This window comes from Bos taurus, chromosome 3 (assembly GCF_002263795.3).
Source record: "Bos taurus isolate L1 Dominette 01449 registration number 42190680 breed Hereford chromosome 3, ARS-UCD2.0, whole genome shotgun sequence".
NCBI classification, from domain to species: Eukaryota; Metazoa; Chordata; class Mammalia; order Artiodactyla; family Bovidae; genus Bos; species Bos taurus.
The window spans coordinates 109,857,799-109,877,055 of NC_037330.1; the positions used below are offsets into that span (position 1 = coordinate 109,857,799).

The 19,257-nt window shown below is 39.1% G+C and overlaps 1 protein-coding gene across 3 annotated transcripts in view; it reads right to left on the minus strand.

The window, feature by feature from the left end:
• Positions 1-15,218, minus strand: part of AGO3 (argonaute RISC catalytic component 3) — a 131,120-nt gene extending 115,902 nt beyond the window's left edge. The window contains exon 1 of one of the 3 annotated variants that reach the window (XM_024985218.2): positions 14,863-15,218. In XM_024985218.2, coding sequence (XP_024840986.1) covers positions 14,863-14,881 — 19 coding nt within the window. In that variant the 5' untranslated portion in view covers positions 14,882-15,218. The other 2 variants (XM_059881975.1, NM_001001133.2) reach the window with 2 other exon arrangements.
• Between the last annotated feature and the right edge of the window lie 4,039 nt (positions 15,219-19,257).

Below are 19,257 nucleotides of genomic sequence, written 5' to 3' on the forward strand. Positions count from 1 at the left end.
GGAGAATTCGTGGACAGAGGAGCCTGGCAGGCTACAGTCTATGGGGTCCAAGAGTCGGACACAGCTAAGTGACTAAGCACACACACACTGTTCTCAGGGCTTCTTTCAGGAGCCAAGGTGGGTGTTTTTCAGTGGGTCAAATATATAGTCAGTGGTTATAAATTGTTATTTGAAAAGCATTTTGGGGCAGCATTATCAAGTTTGCTGGTAAGGAGCAATGAAAAGCCTGAGTCTGACCTGACACTGACAAACTCCACTCACAGTGTTCCAGTGTACTCTCTTACTTACTCTTTGAATTTGCTCTATGCAAAAATCTCAACTGGATTTTGCAGTGTTTTTAAAATTGGGATTTATTGTTAATTATATACAGTTCAGAAAATACCTGGTAATGGCAGAGGAAAAAAATCCGTGGTCCCATCACCCATGTTGAACACTGGTGTTTCTATGTATAATCTTCTCTTATAAAAATTTTTTTCTACATTGTAATGGTTTTCTGTTTATATGTATTTTTTGTATTCTGATTTTTTTTCAGTGTAGCTCAAATATTTTTCCTGTATTACTGCATACTCTATAAATACCAATCATAATAGCAAAAAAAAAAAAAGAATGCCTTTTCTACTCTTTTTCTTACCTAATTGTTTTGGCTAGGTTGTCCAGCACTGTTGTTATTTTTAAAGGTATAAAAGTCAATTTTCTCTTTTACTTATTTATTTGTGGCTACGTGGGGTCTTTGTTGCTTTGCTTGGGTTTTCTTTACTTGTGGTGAGCAGAGGCTCCTTTTCATGGTGCGTGGGCTCCTCACTGTGGTGGCTTCTTTTGTGGCGAAGCACAGGCTCTAGCCACACCGGCTTTGGCACTTGCAGCACACAGGCTCAGGAGCTGCAGCTCAAGGGCCCTAGGGTGTGCGGGCTTCAGTAGTTGTGGCACGTGGGCGTACATGCTCTGCAGCGTGTGGAATCTTCCTAGACCAGGGATCGAACCCATGTGCCCTGCACTGGCAGGCAGATTCTTATCCACTGTGCCATCAGGTAAGTCCCCAGCACTAAGCTGAAAAAAAGTGTTGACAGTAGGCATTCTTGTCTTGTTCCTGATCTTAGAAGAAAAGCTTTCAGTTTTTCACACTGACTATGATACTAGCTGTGGACTTCGGCAAATATGGCCTTTATAATGCTGCAGTACATTCAGTTACCTTATTTTAAAAATGAGATAAAATGATCTATATATTCTAGATGTGCCAGGCATAGAAGTCATTAAAAAAAGCAGAAGTTCTTCAATAAATATTAATAAACTCCTACATGTCATATAAATATGCTAAGGAAATTTCTCTGCATCAAGCACCTACTGTTTTATTTGGGGGAACTAGAGAGGGAAACTGGCATACAGAAATTTTCCCTCAGACAAATGTCACAAATAGACCTACCACCAGGTCAAAGGACAGGAACAGAAACATATTTCTGACTTGGTATTTTCTGCCAAACTGGCATATGAACACATTACTATCACGAGATTTCTTTCTCTCCTATGCCCTCTCTAGCATTAGGCATTACAACTTTTGAAAATCTTTTATATGTTACAAAAAAACACCCGCCTTCTGCCGTTTTATTTACATGTGATAACCATCAAGATAGGCTTAAAAATGTTTTATTATTCTATATTCATTATTCTCTCATGAAACTCATTGCACCTACAATTTTTTTTAAAAATCAGAAATATAAAAGGTCATTTATCTATTCTATTTATTGAACAAATATTATGTTCGAGGTCTTATAGATACATGAATTAATAAGTCACAATTACTTTACTGAAGTAGTTCATAATATAATGGGGGATATCCCCAAATTACAACAATAATAACAGAAACATATACAGAGCATTATATATGTGATATACATTTGGTGATTTCTTACAACATAACTTTTGAATCAGGTACTATATTATAATGAGGAAAATGAAGCACAAGGAGCACATGTTTTAAAAAAACATGTTCACAGGAAGAAAATGGCAAAGCTAGGATTTGCAAATAAGTAGTCTGATTTCAGAGCCTGCAGTTTTCATCAGCACATTACACTACAGGCTATCATTCATCAAGTCATTTATTTCCTGACTCATAAATGTGTTCAACAAATATTTACTGTATATTAAGTGCCAGGCATTGTTCAGGTGAATAGTAATTTTAATAAATACGATAAAGACCTGATCCTCATGAAGATTTTACAGGGGTGGGAGGATATATTATACTATATTTCTTTTTTGCCAGTTAGGTAATAATAACTGCTATAAAAAATGAGTGTGTGTGCTCAACTGCTCAGTTGTGTCCGACTCTTCACAGCCCCATGGACTGTAGCCCACCAGGCTCCTCTGCCCATGGAAGCTATACAAAATAAGATGGGTTAAGGGGATAGACAGTACGTGTGTGGTAGAGGGTAGCTAGCCATATTAGGTCTGTCAAAAAAGTCCTCTTTGAAAAGGCGACAAGTAGGCAGAAAACCCAGTCAATACCGAAATCAGACTGATTATATTCTTTGCAGCCAAAGATGGAGAAGCTCTATAGAGTCAGCAAAAACAAGGCCAGGAGCTGACTGTGGCTCAGATCATAAACTCATTGCCAAATTCAGACTTAAATTGAAGAAAGTAGGGAAAACCACTAGACCATCCAGGTATGACCTAAATCAAATCCCTTATGATTATACAGTGGAAGTAACAAATAGATTCAAGGGATTAGATCTGACAGACAAAGTGCCTGAAGAACTATGGATGGAGGTTTGTAACACTGTACAGGAGGCCGTGATCTAAACCATCCCCAAGAAAAAGAAATGCAAAATGGTTGTCTGAGGAGGCCTTACAAATAGTTGAGAAATGAACAGAAGAGAAAGGCAAAGAAGAAAAGGAAACATATATCCATCTGAATGCAGAATTCCAAAGAATAGCAAGGAGAGATAAGTAAGCCTTACTCAGTGATCAATGCAAAGAAACAGGAAAACAATAGAATAGAAAAGACTAGAGATCTCTTCAAGAAAATTAGACATACCAAGGGAACATTTCATGCAAAGATGGGCAAAATAAAGGACAGAAACAATATGGACCTAACAGAAGCAGAAGATATTAAGAAGAGGTGGCAAGAATACACAGAAGAACTGACCTAGATAAGTAGGATGATGTGATCACTCACCGAGAGCCAGACATCCTGGAATGCAAAGTCAGGTAGGCCTTAGGAAGCATCATTATGAACAAAGCTAGTGGAGGTGATGGAATCCCAGTTGAGCTATTTCAAATCCTAAAAGATGATGCTGTGAAAGTGCTGCACTCAATATGCCAGCAAATTTGGAAAACTCAGCAGTGGCCACAGGACTGGAAAAGGTCAGTTTTCATTCCAATCCCAAAGAAAGGCAATGCAAAAGAATGCTCAAACTATCGCACAATTGCACTCATCTCACATGCTAGTAAAGTAATGCTCAAAATTTTCCATGCCAGGCTTCAACAGTACATGAACTGTGAACTTCCAGATGATCAAGCCAGATTTAGAAAAGGCAAAGGAATCAGAGATCAAACTGCTAACATCCACTGGATCATTTAAAAAAAGCAAGAGAATTCCAGAAAACATCTATTTCTGTTTCACTGACTACACTAAAGGCTTTGACTGTGTGGATCACAACAAACTATGGAAAATTCTTCAAGCGATGGGAATACCAGACCACCTGACCTGCCTCCTGAGAAACCTGTATGCAGGGCAAGAAGCAACAGTTAGAACCAGACATGGAACAACAGACTGGTTCAAAATTGGGAAAGAGGTACATAAAGGCTGTATACTGCCACCCTGCTTATTTAACTTATATGCAGAGTACATTATGCCAAATGCTGGGGTGGATGAAGCACAAGCCAGAATCAAGACTGCCGGGAGAAATATCAATAACTTCAGATATGCAGATGACACCACTCTTATGGCAGAAAGCAAAAATGAACTAAAGAGGCTCTTGATGAAAGTGAAAGAGGAGAGTGAAAAAGCTAGCTTAAAATTCAACATTCAAAAAACTAAGATCATGGCATCTGGTCCCATCACTTCATGGCAAATAGATGGGAAAACAATGGAAACAGTGACAGACTTTATTTTCTTGGGCTCCAAAATCACTGCAGATGGTGACTGCAGCCATGAAATTAAAAAATGCTTGCTCCTTGGAAGAAAAGCTATGACAAACCGAGACAGCGTATTAAAAAGCAGAGATATTACTTTACCAACAAAGGTCTGTCTAGTCAAAGCTATGCTTTTTCCAGTAGTCATGTATGGATGCGAGAGATGAACTATAAAGAAGCTCAGTGCTGAAGAACTGATGCTTTAGAACTGTAGTGTTGGAAAAGACTCCTGAGAGTCCCTTGGACTGCAAGGAGATCAAACCAGTCAATCCTCAAGGAAATCAGTTCTGAATATTTATTGGGAGGACTAATGCTGAAACTGAAGCTCCAATACTTTGGCCACCTGATGCAAAGAACTGACTCATTGGAAAAGACCCTGATGCTGGGAAAGATGGAAGGCAGGAGGAGAAGGGGGTGACAGAGAATGAGATGGTTGGATGATATCACTGACTCAATGGACATGAGTTTGAGCAAGCTCTGGAAGTTCGTGATGGATAGGGAGGCCTGGTGTGCTGCAGTCAATGAGGTTGCAAAGAGTTGGACATGACTGTGCGACTGAACTGAACTGAGGCAGAAAACAGAAGTGAGAGAAAAAGTCATGTATTATAGATAGCTGAAAGAGTAGTCCAGGCAAAGGAAAAATCAAGTATAAAGCAAAAAGCTTGCCTGGTATTCAATGAACAGCAAACAGACCATTCTGCCTGGAGCAAAGTGAACAGGAGAGAATAGTAGGAGATGAGGTCAGAAAGATAATGGGGGATCAGATCACACGGGATTTGCAAGCCATGAGGTCTTTGGATCTGATTATGATATATGAGAAATCAACAATGGGTTCTGAATCTAGAAGCATTATGATCTGACTTAAACTTTTCTAAACAATCACTCTAACTGCTGTCTGAAAAATTATGCGTAAAAGCACAAGCAAAGAGATCAGTTAGTAGGCCAGTCAACTTTCCAGGCAAAAGATAATGTTGGCTAGGGCAGCAGTGGTAGCAGCTATGGGAATGATGTCAATGTGGAAAATATTTAGACAAGAGACCTAGTGGGAACTGCTAATGGATTAGGTGTGGGGTATGAAAGAAAAGAGCTCTAAAAGCTTTTTGGTCTAAGCAACTAAAAGAATTTGAAATGTCACATACTGATAGGAATAACTCAGGAATAATAGAAAGTTTTGAGAAGAAATCAAGAGGATTTTTAGGACACTTTAAGAGGTATAGGCTGGACATGTAGATATGACAGTCCTTGGCATATTAGTGGCTTTTGAAACCACTGAACCAGAGGTGATCACCCAAACTGTGGCAGGATACATAAGAATATTAATAAATCCTGAGAAACTCCCAATGTTTAGAAACTGGGGAGATGAAGATGAAACAGCAAAGGAAGAAGAAAAGTAATAGCCAATAAGGTTGGAGAAGGACCTAGAGAATGTGGTAGCCAGGAAGACAAGTGGAATAGCAGTGTTTCGAGAAAGAAGCAATGTAATAAAATATGGGTGAAGAGACAAAATTAAGATTTGGGAATTGACTAGTGGATTTAACTGGCTTCCTTGCTGGCTCAGATGGTAAAGAATCCACCTGCAATGCAGGAGACCTGGGTTCGATCCCTTGGTTGGGACGATCCCCTGGAGAAGTAAAGGGGAGACAGCTACCCACTTCAGTATTCTGGCCTAGAAAATTCCACGAACAGAGGAGCCTGGCAGGTTACAGTCCATGGGGTTTCAAAGAGTCAGACACAACCGAGTGACTTTCACCGGACTTAACGAATAATTTGTTGACTTTGATAAGAGCAATTTTAGCAAAGTGCTGGGAACAAAAACCTGACTGATTCTTTGTGAAGTTCAAAAAGAATGCTCTGGGGGTACTTCCCTGGTGGTCCACTGTTTAAGATTTCCCATTCCACTGTGTGGAGGTTCAATCCCTGGTCAAGGAACTAAGATCTCATATGCCACAAGGCGTGGGCAGAAAGAAAGAAAGAGAAAAAGAATGCCCTGAATCTGATCAAGTTTTAGGTCCTGGTTCAAAATTGAGAAAGGAGTACGTGAAGGCTGTATACTGTCACCCTGCTTATTTAACTTAAATGCAGAGTACATCATGCGAAATGTCGGGCTAGATGAATCACAAGCTGGAATCAAGACTGCCGGGGAGAAATACCAATAATCTCAGATATGCAGATGATACCACCCTATGACAGAAATCAAAGAGGAACTAAAAAGCCTCTTGATGAAGGTGGAAGAGGAGAGCAAAAAAAATGGCTTAAAAGTCAACATTCAAAAAATGAAGATCACGGCATCTGGTCCCATCACTTTATGGCAAATAATGGGGAAACAATGGAAACAGTGGCAGATTTTATTTTTGGGGGGCTCCAGAATCACTGTGGACAGTGACTACGGCCACAAAACTGAAAGATGCTTACCCTCTGGAAGAAAAGCTATGACAAACCTAGACAGCATTTTAAAAAGCAGACACATCACTTTGCCAACAAAGGTCTGTATAGTCAAAGCTATGGCTTTTCCAGTAGTCATGTATGGATGTGAGAGGTGGACCAAAAAGAAGGGTGAATGTCGAAGAATTGATGCTTTTGAACTGTGGTGTTGGAGCAGACTCTTGAGAGTCCCTTGGATAGCAAGGAAATCAAACCAGTCAATCCTAAAGGAAATCAACCCTGAATACTCATCGGAAGAACTGATGCTGAAACTGAAGCTCCAATACTTTGGCCACCTGATGTGAAAAGCTGACTCATTTGAAAAGACCCTGATGCTGGGAAAGACTGAGGGCAGGAGAAGAAGGGAGCAACAGAGGATGAGATGATTGGGTGGCATCAATGACTCAATGGACATGAGTTTGAGCAAACTCTGGGAGACAGTGAAGGACAGGGGAGTCTGGCGTGTTGCCGCAGAGTTGGACTCGACTTAGCGACTCAACAACAACAAAAGTTTACAGTAAACTTGGAGAAACATGTTAAATTATACCATGAAGACAGAACTAGCCAAATCCAGACTGTGAGTAAGTCTAAAAGAACAAACAATCTATACATTGTAAAGGGGGAAAGGGTAGAAACCTTACAAATTAAGAGATACTTAAAATACGTAACAATCATTTACAATGTGGGGAATTTATTTGGATCCTGATTCAAAAATGAAATATATTTTTAAAAAGCAAACTGTTAAGAAAATAAAGTATAATATCTGAGACAAGCTGAAACTGAACAATGACTAGATATGTGATATAAATGATTACGCTGTTACTATTCTGCTGTAAGAATGGTACTGTGGCTTATTTAAAGAGTACATATCTCTCATTTCTTGGCTGCATCTCACGGTTTGTGGGATCTTAGTTCCCCAACCAGGTATTGAACCCACGCCCCCCACAGTGGAAACCCAGAATCTTAATCACCGGGGAAGTTCCCTCTCTTTCTCTCTTAAAAAAAAAAATTTTTTTTATTTATTTATTTTTGGCCGTGTTGGGTCTTCATTGCTTTGTACTGGCTTTCTCTAGTTGGGTAAGCAGAAGCTATTCTTAGTTGCAGTGCACAGGTTTCTCATTTTGTTGGCTTCTCTTGTTGCAGAGCATGGGCTCTTGGCGTGCAGGTTTCAGCAGTGGCAGGTCTTGGGCTCTAGAGCACGGGCTCAGTAGTTGCGGAGCACAGATTTAGTTGCTCCGCAGCATGTGGAATCTTCCCATAAGAGGATTTGAACCTGTGTCCCCTGCACTGGCAGGCAGATTCTTTAAGACTGAGCCACCAGGGAAGTCCCCTATATCTCTTATAGATATACTTAGCAGATATTTATAAATGAAATATTATGCCCAGAATACACTTCAAAAAATACAGGAGAGAGGAAAGTAGAATGGACATGATTGGATACGGGTTGATGAATGTTGGGTTTGGGTGATGAGTATATGGGAGTTTATTACAGTTCTGCCTATACACCCTCAATCTTCTATAGTAAAATGTCTTACAAATTAGGAAGTGAAGAATGGTATTTCCTTTGCATACTGAATCTCTTTACTATGCCATTATACAGATAAGGAAATTAAAGTTAAGGAAGATTAAATGTACTACCCAAAATCACAGTTAATTCCTTTTAACAGATTTTATTTTTTAGAGTAGTTGTGGGTTCACAGTAAAACTGAGCAGAAGGCAGAGATGGCCTATATGCCTGCTACCCCCACCTATGCACAGCCTCCCCAACTATCAATATCCCCACATCAGCGTGTTACATTTGTTACAATAGATGAACCTGCAATGGCACATCATTATTATGTTAATTTGAGAGCCAGGATTTGTCTCCAAAACCCATGCTTTCTACACTATATTACACTGTCATTTTTATTCCGTTATCATTATTTTGCTTGATACTTTTTATACAAACTGGTAAAAATAAAAACTCTGTTTCATGAATAAGCAATGTAACAGAACTCTATTGACTATAAAACCATCAATTCAAAGTATTAAAAAAAAGTTAATGTATATTAATGGAAGAAGTAATTCTGTCAATACAATAAATTAAACTTCCACTGAACCATATTTTAGTTATTTAACAAATACATATATTGTCCACTAGAGTTAAAAATGTAATTAAATAGAAATAAAAAGCACTATCAGGAATTTCTACCCCAAACTTTTCTTCTGGTAGCTTTATCAAGTATTGGCTAAATAACAACTAACCACATAAACCTCAAACTATACATTTTCAAAGCATATGTATGTGGTGTTCACTGACCTAAGAATTTAACATGTTCTACTTGTGAATCCAAAGCTAAATTACAGCCTACAGCAAATGTGACTGATGAAAAATAAGCAATGAACAACAACAAAAATAAATAAAAATAAGCAATTAACAAATCAGAATCAACTATAGCCTGTTAAAAATTATGGATTTTCACTGGGAACTTTTACTTGCATATTCATGGGATACTTCATTTTATCAATTCTACTTTTAGGAATTTATCCTAAAGCAATCAATGGACCACCATACAAAGATCTATATATTAGGATACTTACCAAAGTTTCAGTTAAAATTTTATTTAAAAAATGGAAAAAATCTAAATGCCATCAGTTAAGCCTGACTAATAATATAAAATTAAATGCTAGAATTCCTTGGTGGTCCATTGGTTAAGACTCTGTGCTTTTACTGCCAAAGGTTCAATCCCTGGTCCAGGAACTATGAACCCATAAGCCAGATGGCATGGCAAAAAAAAAAAAAATACAAATTTAAAAATTAAATGCTATGCATTAGTAAAACTAATATTGCTACATAGATATAAGTAATGATAAGAAAAAAATATCCATGATACATAACTGAGTAGAAAAAGCAGGTTAAAAACAATTAATATGATGATGGATAGACATATAAGAAAATATACAAGAAAAAATTAACAATGGTTTTCTCTGGATTATAAGATCATATTATTTTAATTTCTATTCTAGATTTTCCTATACTGTTTGCTTTTAAAAAAACAATAAACATATACTTTTATAATCAGGAAAAGTTTTCTATTTTTGTTTTGAAAAAATATATATATTGTGTTGACTTCAAAACTTGACATAATTAAATGTCTGTTTACTAGTTAAATTCACAAGGCATGAGATTTTAATAACTTCCTATCTACTAATTCTACCTATTTTTTCAATGAACCTGTACAAACACAGTGTACTCATATCAGATTACATTTATTATATTCACTGTAGCTAAATCAGCACTCTAGAACATCCAGACTGTTCAGGGTTAAATTTCTCAGATGCCATATGGGGAACCATTTTTTCAAAGACATTCCCCCACCACGCCGTCCCCCCTCCCCCGCCCCTTCAGAAAACAAACAGTCCATGCACTATGGAAATGCCTTGAGATTTATTTTATAATTAAAGTTTGGATAACTTTTGAAAAACTTATTATCACCCAAGCAAAAATTTAGAAAAATCTGAGTAATTTTATGTCAAATATACAGATAGATAGCAAGTCCCAATTCAGAAGCTAGAAGTTTCCTCAAACAAAAGGACTTCACTGCTAAGATATAAACCTATTTTGCAATTTATTCTTCAACTTTTTTAAAATTGAGAGATACACTACGGAACTTCTGCTGTTAGATTTAGAAATCAGTTAAAACATCAAATATTGGTAATGACTCAAAAGGAGCATTATGTAAGCCTACAGTTGAGAACATTTTCTTGCAAAAATGAAAAATATAAAAACATCCAAAGTCTATATTTTACAGATATATTCTGATTTCTCAAGAACTCAATAATTCAGAAATAATGTAGGAAAAACTGGCTGACATAAAACAAAGAATTCTTCCCTACGATTTCATTAAACTAACATTCTAGATTAACGTATATAATATTTTATTGCAACCAAATCACAAAGAGCCCACATTTAAGATATAAGAGAAAGCATCAGTTGTGTGACAAGATTTTGCTAACTCTCAACAGTCTTTTTTTTTTTTTAAAGCAATGGGTAGCCAATGAAAGTCATTAATATTAAAAACACAGATAATGGCAGAAAACTACAGAACCTCCAAACACAGAAAGGCTGTTCATGTATCCTAACAGCATAACCACTATGGTTGAAACACCACACAATATTCTTTCTCACATCTGTTTTGTTAATGAGCCAAGAATGAGGGTCTATTGAGTATCCCAGACAACTGAATGAGAAGCAGGAATGTCTGGTGAATGCTGTTCATCCCAACAAACCAAGACTAAACAGGTTTGGAAAGAATACTTTTCTTAAATAAATTATCTTTTTAGTTTTACCTTCCTGAAAACAGATCACTTGTCTTTTCCTCCCAATCCATTAAAACAAAACAAAACTACACATAAATTAGTTAAAATCCTGGTTTTCAGTATTATAAGCAAAAACATGTTACTTTATTTTTTTAGATTCATATAATTATTTATTGACTTTCAACTACGTAACATGACAAGGCAGCCCTCTTTTTTTTCTTTTTTAAAAAATTTTACTGGGGTATACTTGCTTTACAAGACTACAACTTTGTTTTAGATTATGAAATACTTAATTCATCTTTCAAGGAGATCCTCAAATATTTTACTTAAGACTATGAAACCCAATGTGAAGAAAGATGGCTGTGATATAAAATAAGATAGTATTCAATTAGAACCCAAGATTATGACAATTTGGCAAGAATTTTATCCTGAGGCAGGGTTTTTCCACATACAACAGAGAATGTTTCCAGAAATGTTCCCTTTACAGGGCCTCTGGCCTCTCTGCATACTATCAGACCAGGCATATAGAAACAAACAAATGTAATGTTCCCACTGGAAAATAATAAATTAAGTCTAAATTATCAAATTATTACATACAGTTCTCTGAAGGAGCAAAAATAGCATTTAGAAACTATTTTATTTATTCTAACCACTTTCCTAAATTATTTAGCTAAAAAAAATCTTTAACACATTTATTAACTTGGAATTTGATTTAAAACTTTAAAGATTATACCAAGGTGATGAAATCAGGATAATTTTTTAAAGTCTCATCATGTTGACTGGATTACATTTGAAGATTTCATATGTTTCCCACCCCCCCACCTCCTTTACTTTTAAGTCTTTGTTTAGAAGAAAACAGTTGTTTCTTGTTTCCTTTTCAGTTTTCCCTCAGGGTCTTCCATCACTGTCAGAGGAATTAAATTCTAAAACAAAAATCAAAATAATCTTGTACATTTTTATAAGTCCCAATACCAGTCAAGAGCAGCAAATACTAGGGAAAAAACATTACAATGGCCACTTCAGAGCAGCACTAGCTAAATTTTTCAATGTTTCCTCTAGACAAAGCAGCATCTTATCTTCTTCAAGACAAAACTCTACAAGTGAGAAAATCCATATAACAATAAAAACATTTCCCAAGCAATTAAAGAAATACTAAACTGAGAACCTAATGGCATTATATACTTCAGTACTTTGAATCCACAACTTTTATTCATCTTATTCAAACTTAGCTTCCATACATCCTTTGAAATTTCTCAAATGACTTTTCTTGATTTTTATTACATAAGAAATGCAGAGTCCTAAAAAAACTACATTCAAACAGGAAATCAAGAATATAACGAAGAAACACAGTCTATTCACTTTTGCAAGACTGTATAAGACAACTACCAAACAAATTACTTTGTACTGTCATTCATTTAGGATAACAGAAAATGTTTTTCTTCCATTGGGAGGTAAATACAACTCTCTCTGCCTTCAACCCTAGTCTGATTTTACCTAAAAATACAGACTAGAATAGTGCAGTCCTAAAAAATAGCTACCCAGGAGAACTGTTATCTCAATGAACATTTCTACTTCTTTTATTCCCACTTCATTTGGAATGAAAATATAACATATATAATCTTAAACCAGCTGTAATTAAAGCATAGAAGAGTTTCATCAGAAGTTCCCCTAACTAAGGAATCCTAGGCACAGATGCCAAACTATTGATTATCATTATTTAAAAACCAAGTGTGCCTGGCAGCTTTTTGGTTAAATCACTGAGTTCACACAGCACTAAGTCAGTACACTGTACAGGACACCCTTTAAAAAAATCACTTAAAATATTATATGCCTAAAAGGAGAATAGACAAATATTAACTGTTAGTGAAGAACGATTCCCTAAGCAACACATATATAGAATTTGTATCTGAAGTCCTCTAATGTAAATAAATTTAAGTTTTCTATGTATCCACCTAACAACTAGAATTTAATAAATTTTGCCATAAGCCGATTCCTGAGAATCTCCACAAGAAAGAAAAACTCAGAACAGAACTGGAGAGCCAAGATCCAACACTGACTCAACAGACTATCAGAGAACATATGCATCTAAAATTTTCAAAAAATATACATCTGTCAAACTCTTGATTTTAAACTCAGTTGCACATTTTTCCCAACTATGCTTTTAATTTCACTTGCAGCATAACAATTACATGAAAAAAGTCTCAGGAAGAATGAAAATTCTGTTTTTGATGATGACACTCTTAAGCCAAATTACACTTTATCTTATTAAATTACAGTCAATCACGTATAAACTGCACTGAAGAATAAACCTTGTGTTCCAAGATGTCCAACCATATGGTTGATAAATCAAACTATACCTCCAGAGATGTGAAGACAGTTAAATGGGTATATATTTCAGCAATGGCCCATGCAAGAAGAGGTAAAACTTATCTATAACTCAAGAATTTATAGGAGAATTTACTGAATCATACTTGGCAAGTTGGATCCATTGGCTAAATCATTTGATTCCAGAAGTAGTTTCTAAAATGTTGTTTGTGTATTTGGGAGTAATTTCATATGAAAAATCCAAAGATGAAAAAGAAGAAAACCTTAAATTTTTTTTTTTTTTGGAAATTTAGGATAATTAGGAAAGTATTTAAATTCCATGCTTGTTTTACAGGCTTAACAATGAACAATTATGTAAAAATTATGTATATCTCCCAAATTATCACATTCCCTAAATACTGTATTAGAAAACTGAAAAACAGAGGACAGTTTCGGAAATATACTAATCACTGATAAACCAGAGTAAAACTCTTCACAGTCTAGACAAACTTCCCCTTTTCAAGAAGACATGAAAAGGTGGAAAAAAAAAAGATGGAGCATGCAAAAGAGAAATGGTAGATATTGATTAGAGAAAATTCCATAGAATAGAAATTGTAATAAACCCTTCTCCCCAGCCCATCTCTACAACTTGTTTTTCACATCTACTTGACAATTATACTCCTTAATATAGTCAACAAAATCTTTATTGTCATTATGTCACTGGTTTCTCATGTAAGTTTTTCTATCTCATATTCAGTTGCCTCATCAATTGACAAAATGAGATGTGAAATTCGGGGACTTTTGGTATTATTAGTAAGAAGACACCAACCACTTTACATTTTCAAAATTACTTTATAAATCTGTAACTGGATGAAGCATACTTCCAAATTTAACATACCAAATATGATCATTTGGAAAGCAAACTGTTATGTAACACCTACTTATGTCCTTCAACTAATTACAGACCACAAAGAGTGCTTTTTCTTTTTTAAATGTAAGCATTGCTCATGTTGCAATTTTTTCCTCAAGACTATCATTTTTTCCCAAGGAGAGAAGCAGTTTTCTTAAATCCTAAATTTCCAAGAATATGACAGCCGATTCTCTAGGGAATAAAGAATGAACAGATACATATATAGTCAGCAATTTTAAGATCTACCTCCTCACATAAGCAGTGATCCAGGCTGATATGACATTTCCAAGATCCTCAGGAACTGCATACCAAGCTGCCACGAACATCAGACGAGAACTCAGGGATGGAAGAAATGCCATCTTGCATTTGACGTTGCACTAACATCTATTTCAAACTCAATTCTCATCTGTTATCTTAATGTATCTTCACAACTACCTTAAGAGATAAATAAGGGAGAAGGCTGGCCACCCTCTGTCTCTACGGGACACACACCCCATTATATCTTCAACTGGAACAACGAAAACGATGGCAAACCCTTCTAGACTCCGAAGGGAAAAGAGTAATATCCCCTAAGGAACCCCAAACTTCCATCGCTAGAGCAGCGCCCCCTCCCCGCAGTGTCGCCTACTCCGCGGCCCCGGGGAACTGCGGCGGGGCTGCGGGGAGGCGGAGGAAGGGCTGGGCGGGGGGCGGAGGGGGGACGGCGCAGACCTCGCGCACCTGGGCCGGGGCGCCGGGGGCGAGGATGCTCTGGAGCTACCTACACCCACCGAACAGACCAGCAGCTCTGACTCACTCACCTGCGGAGCCGATTTCCATTCATGGAGCTGGGGGGAGTGCTTCGAGTGAGAAGGGCGCCCGCCACTGAGGGCAAGGAGGCGGCGCAGGGGGCGACGCGGCGCGACTGGAACCCTGACGCGGCCCCGAGGCGGGGTGGTGACGGCTTCTCCTCAGCCACCGCACTCCGAAAGCTCTGGTCAGGAAGAGCGGCCGTCGGGAGGCAGCACGCGACTAGGAGAGAGGAAGAAGCGTGAGGCGAGAAGGAAGAGCTCTGTGCGGAACTTGCGTCGCCCACGGCCGCTTACGCTCCCACTGCCCCTCCACGACTGCGACGCCGCCGCCGACCTCCCCGGGGGCCACCCCCGGAAGCCCGCTGGCGTCAGTTCCGCCGCCCGGGCTCGCCAGACGTCCAGGCCTCGCCTCTCCGCCCTGACCGTTCGGGCGCGACGTCGGTGCGGGCGCGGCCGGCGCGGTGGACGCAGGGGAGGCGTCGCGCCGCGGGCGCCGAGCCTGGGTGGAGTCCGGGGCGAGCGCGACGGGTTGAGACCCGGGACAGCGAACGGGACCCGGCCGTGCCGGCCGGAGACAAACCCGAGGGGTTGGACTCCTCCCGCCACCCTGGTGCGGGGCCGTGCCGGCGCGAGGCGCAGTCGTGGAGGGCGGCCTCGCTGACCTGGACGAGAGCCTCCTCGGAGTTTGGCTGGTCTGAGGTGCAGGAGCTGTGAGGGCCCCAGACTGATCTTGTCTTGGGAAAGTGCCGCCTTTCTTCTTGAGGCCCTCCCACCACGCCCAGTTGAGACCACCCCACGTGCCTCCTCCCCTGCAGGCAGTCGAGTGACCATCACGGTTTATCACTTCAAATTTGTAGAGTTGTTTTGACAATTTCTGGGGAGAATATTTCTCGTACAATCTAACTTGGGAAAAGATGACTTGACAAAAACGTCAGATCGAATAATTTCCATGTTAAAAACTCTTTAATAACGCCTGGTCACTCTTAAGGTCCAAACTCCATTCCGGGGCCAACCTAGAGGCGTAAAGGGAGGTCCTTGCCTTTCCCTTTAAGCGAGACTCTTCCTCATCGTTATGCTACAGCTACAGTGGTCTGCTTACCCGGCACTGGGCAAAACGGTTCTCTATTACACTTGGATTTTCTTGACCAGGAGCCCTCTCCTGTCTCACGCTCACCCCACAGGGCTCACCCTGTGCCCGCCAATCGCTGATGCCTTTCCTGGACCTATGGTGAGGCATTCCTGTATACTATTACAGTATTTCCTTAACAAACCCTCTCCCAGTCTGCAAGTTTTGTTTGCTATTGCGTAGCCTATTAGTGTTTGTTGCCTTACAGAAACGATAACTATTTCATTCAGGCTGAGAAATGATTAATGATTTTTCCCTGTCCCTAGTATCAGCAACGTTTAGAATGTTAATAATGAAAATACTTTTTTTTAAAACCCTGGGACAAAGAGAAAAAGGAAAAAAATATCCTGGAGAAGGGAAAGGCTACCCATTCCAGTAGTCTGGCCTGGAGAATTCCACGGACTGGATAGGCTATGGGGTCGCAGAGTCCGACAGGACTGAGCAACTTTCACTTTGATCGTATCTTTAGTACTTTTCCAATCACTATGGGGCTTCAGATCAGTCACTTGAGCCTCTGGGCTTCAGCGTCCTCAGTTGTGAAGTTAGGGAATGGGCATAAAGCACTGAGAAAATCCTCCCTAAATGTTAGTGAAGGTATTTATTAGTTATTTCAAAGCACTAATTAGATGCATCTACTATACAGCAAACAGTAAATGGATAGGATTCAAGCCCACATCTGACTCCAATTCTGCCTCACTTCTTCCTTCTCATCCTTAGCCCTTTTTCTGAAAATTCCCTCAATTTTACAGTATCAGATGTCACTAGATGAAACACTGTATCCTAAAAGTTATTTTCGATCCTAAACTATACACAATCCAAGTCCTTAGCAACATTTAACAGGGATGAATACCAACTTTTGCAACAGCCTTTCACACCCTCAAATCCCTACAACTGGCTCCCTCAATGACTGCAGGTTTCTTGGGTGTCTCCTGGAATAAACATGGTGATGAATGCTGGAGGTGGGCCACTGTATTCTTTGTTGACATGGATGTAACAGGATCTGGACCTTCTAATTCAGTCCAATGTAATAAATGTCAATAATGCTTTCCCATCTACTGTTATCTAGGGACCTCACATGTGAGTTCATAGGAAAGGCTCGTGAACTGTAATATCAGGATGTAGGAAGGCAAAAAAGTTTGAATGATTCTGCCAAAAGCCAAGTTGTATGAGGCTCTCCCAACCACATGCATTTCCTAGTTCTGGATAACCTTATTCCCAAATGAGCCTCTTAAGGGCATAGTGCAGGTTTTTGTGTATCCTAATTATAGCTCCAGTGCCTAGCACAGTGCCAGTGCCTGGTACCTAGCAGCCTCCCATAAATATTTGTTGGGCAGGTGGACAAAGAGATAAATAAGTGAGCTTCAAGAATGGTAACTCTGCCCTCATCCCTTGTGGTACTGCCTGCTCTCAGAGGAAGAACTATAAAATAGTACAGAAATCTTGGGGGCAAAGAAATCAGTGCCCTCTGAAAGTTGTTAGGGAAAAAAAAAATCACTGAATGAGGAAAGAACTGGATAGCATCCTTTCCTCTTGGATGGGCTTGACACTTGGAATCTCTTCTAGACAAGCAGTTTTTACACAGCACAAAGTAAGTTACTCTGTATTGCAGCAGAACACAATATAAAACATACTGGCTTTAGGGACAGTCAGAACTGACACTGAAGGCTTTTGCCAGTCACCCTCTCTGAACATCACATTCCTCTTCTGTAAAAACAGATCACCTACACACAACACACTGCTGGATGCCTAACCAACAGTCCTTATCCCTTCTTGCCTAGCAAACATAACTTGTCTTTTTAATTCACATGATTCATAAGATAACTTGTAATTAATCTAAGCCACTCATGATGGATGATCTCATTTGCTTTGCCAATGACAGAATAATGGCAAGATGACCCATTTCTAGCAAATGAGACATTAAGCCAGATCTGTTGGGGCTTCCAGGGATTTCCTTTCTTTAAAATGAAACACTGGGAAGAATTAGTCCCTCTTCTGCTAGACTTTGTTCTGTCAGCATTTCCTTCCTGGAGTTATACAAGTAGTCTTGGGATTCTGAGGTGAACAAGCATGAGGGTAAGATAACATAAAGGATAGGAGAGCAAGAATCTGTTATGTTGGTATTATTACTGAGCCCTTGAATTATCCAACCTTAGAGCCACATAAATCAGCATTTCTTGTCATGTGGTAGTTTCCTTATTTAAACCAATCAGGTTTTGTTACGTGCAGTTGAAGGTAACAGATAAATTACTTCATTGAATGCTGCGGAAGATGCAACCAAATTATAAAGGATACTGTACAAAACACCTGACCAAGTACTTCAAAGTACCCACTTCCTATTCCTTTTCCAATTCACCTCCATTCAACAACCCCCAAACCTGCCTTTTTTATAAGGAAAGTTCCTTGCCTATAGAAGGTGAGGAAGGTTCCTAGAAAGGTTCCTCAAAATTTCTTTTGTCCCCAAAAGACACTGCCAAGAGGAGAGTGGTGAAGCTGATTCGGTCCAGAGTAAGAGGACAGTGGGTTCCTGCAGGGAAAGCCACGGTAGCCTAAAAGTCTTGATCTGGTATCCTGGGAAGGTAGTTATGGTACTTAAATGGAGAGCTTCGAAATGCACCTCATCCTCAGCAAGTCCACTTTTCCAGCTTCTTGACACTGCTGCTTTAAGAGTGCTTCTGCCATGCTCTGTGCACCTTCTGAGCCTGCGAGGTTTCCTCAGCTTATAGCCAAAGGAATAAATACCTTGAAAGCTAGGATTGAAAACAGAGCTGATTTTCCAATTCAAAGCTACTTCACATTCAAGCAGTAGAGCCAGTAGTCTGAGGATGCCCCAGACTCAGAACTTGAAAATATTCTTCTTTTTGCACTATAAAACCCTTTCCTTTAGCTGCCAAACCTACTCCATGATTCTGGGGTCTGTTAAGCCAAGTGATACCCAACGAATATACCACCTCATTCTATCTTAAAGGCACTTGACTGTAGTGACAAAAAAGTGCTACAGTATATTCTGCCAACTGAAAGGACAGAGGAAAGGCTGCTCAACCACTCCTGAAAAGGGATATCCACGGTGCTAGCAACACCTGAGTAGCAACCATCAGCCAAATCCTGAAATTTTTTTTAACATCAATCGTTTATGGCAATGAAATTTATGGTGAAAATGTGGTATAATGATCATCTTCCCACTTGCTCTGCTAAACACTTTCTACTTCATTAATGGTCTTAAGTTTAAGTCTTGTTTCAACTGGGAAAAATTTCCTACATGTTCCAATTTGCTCTTCAAC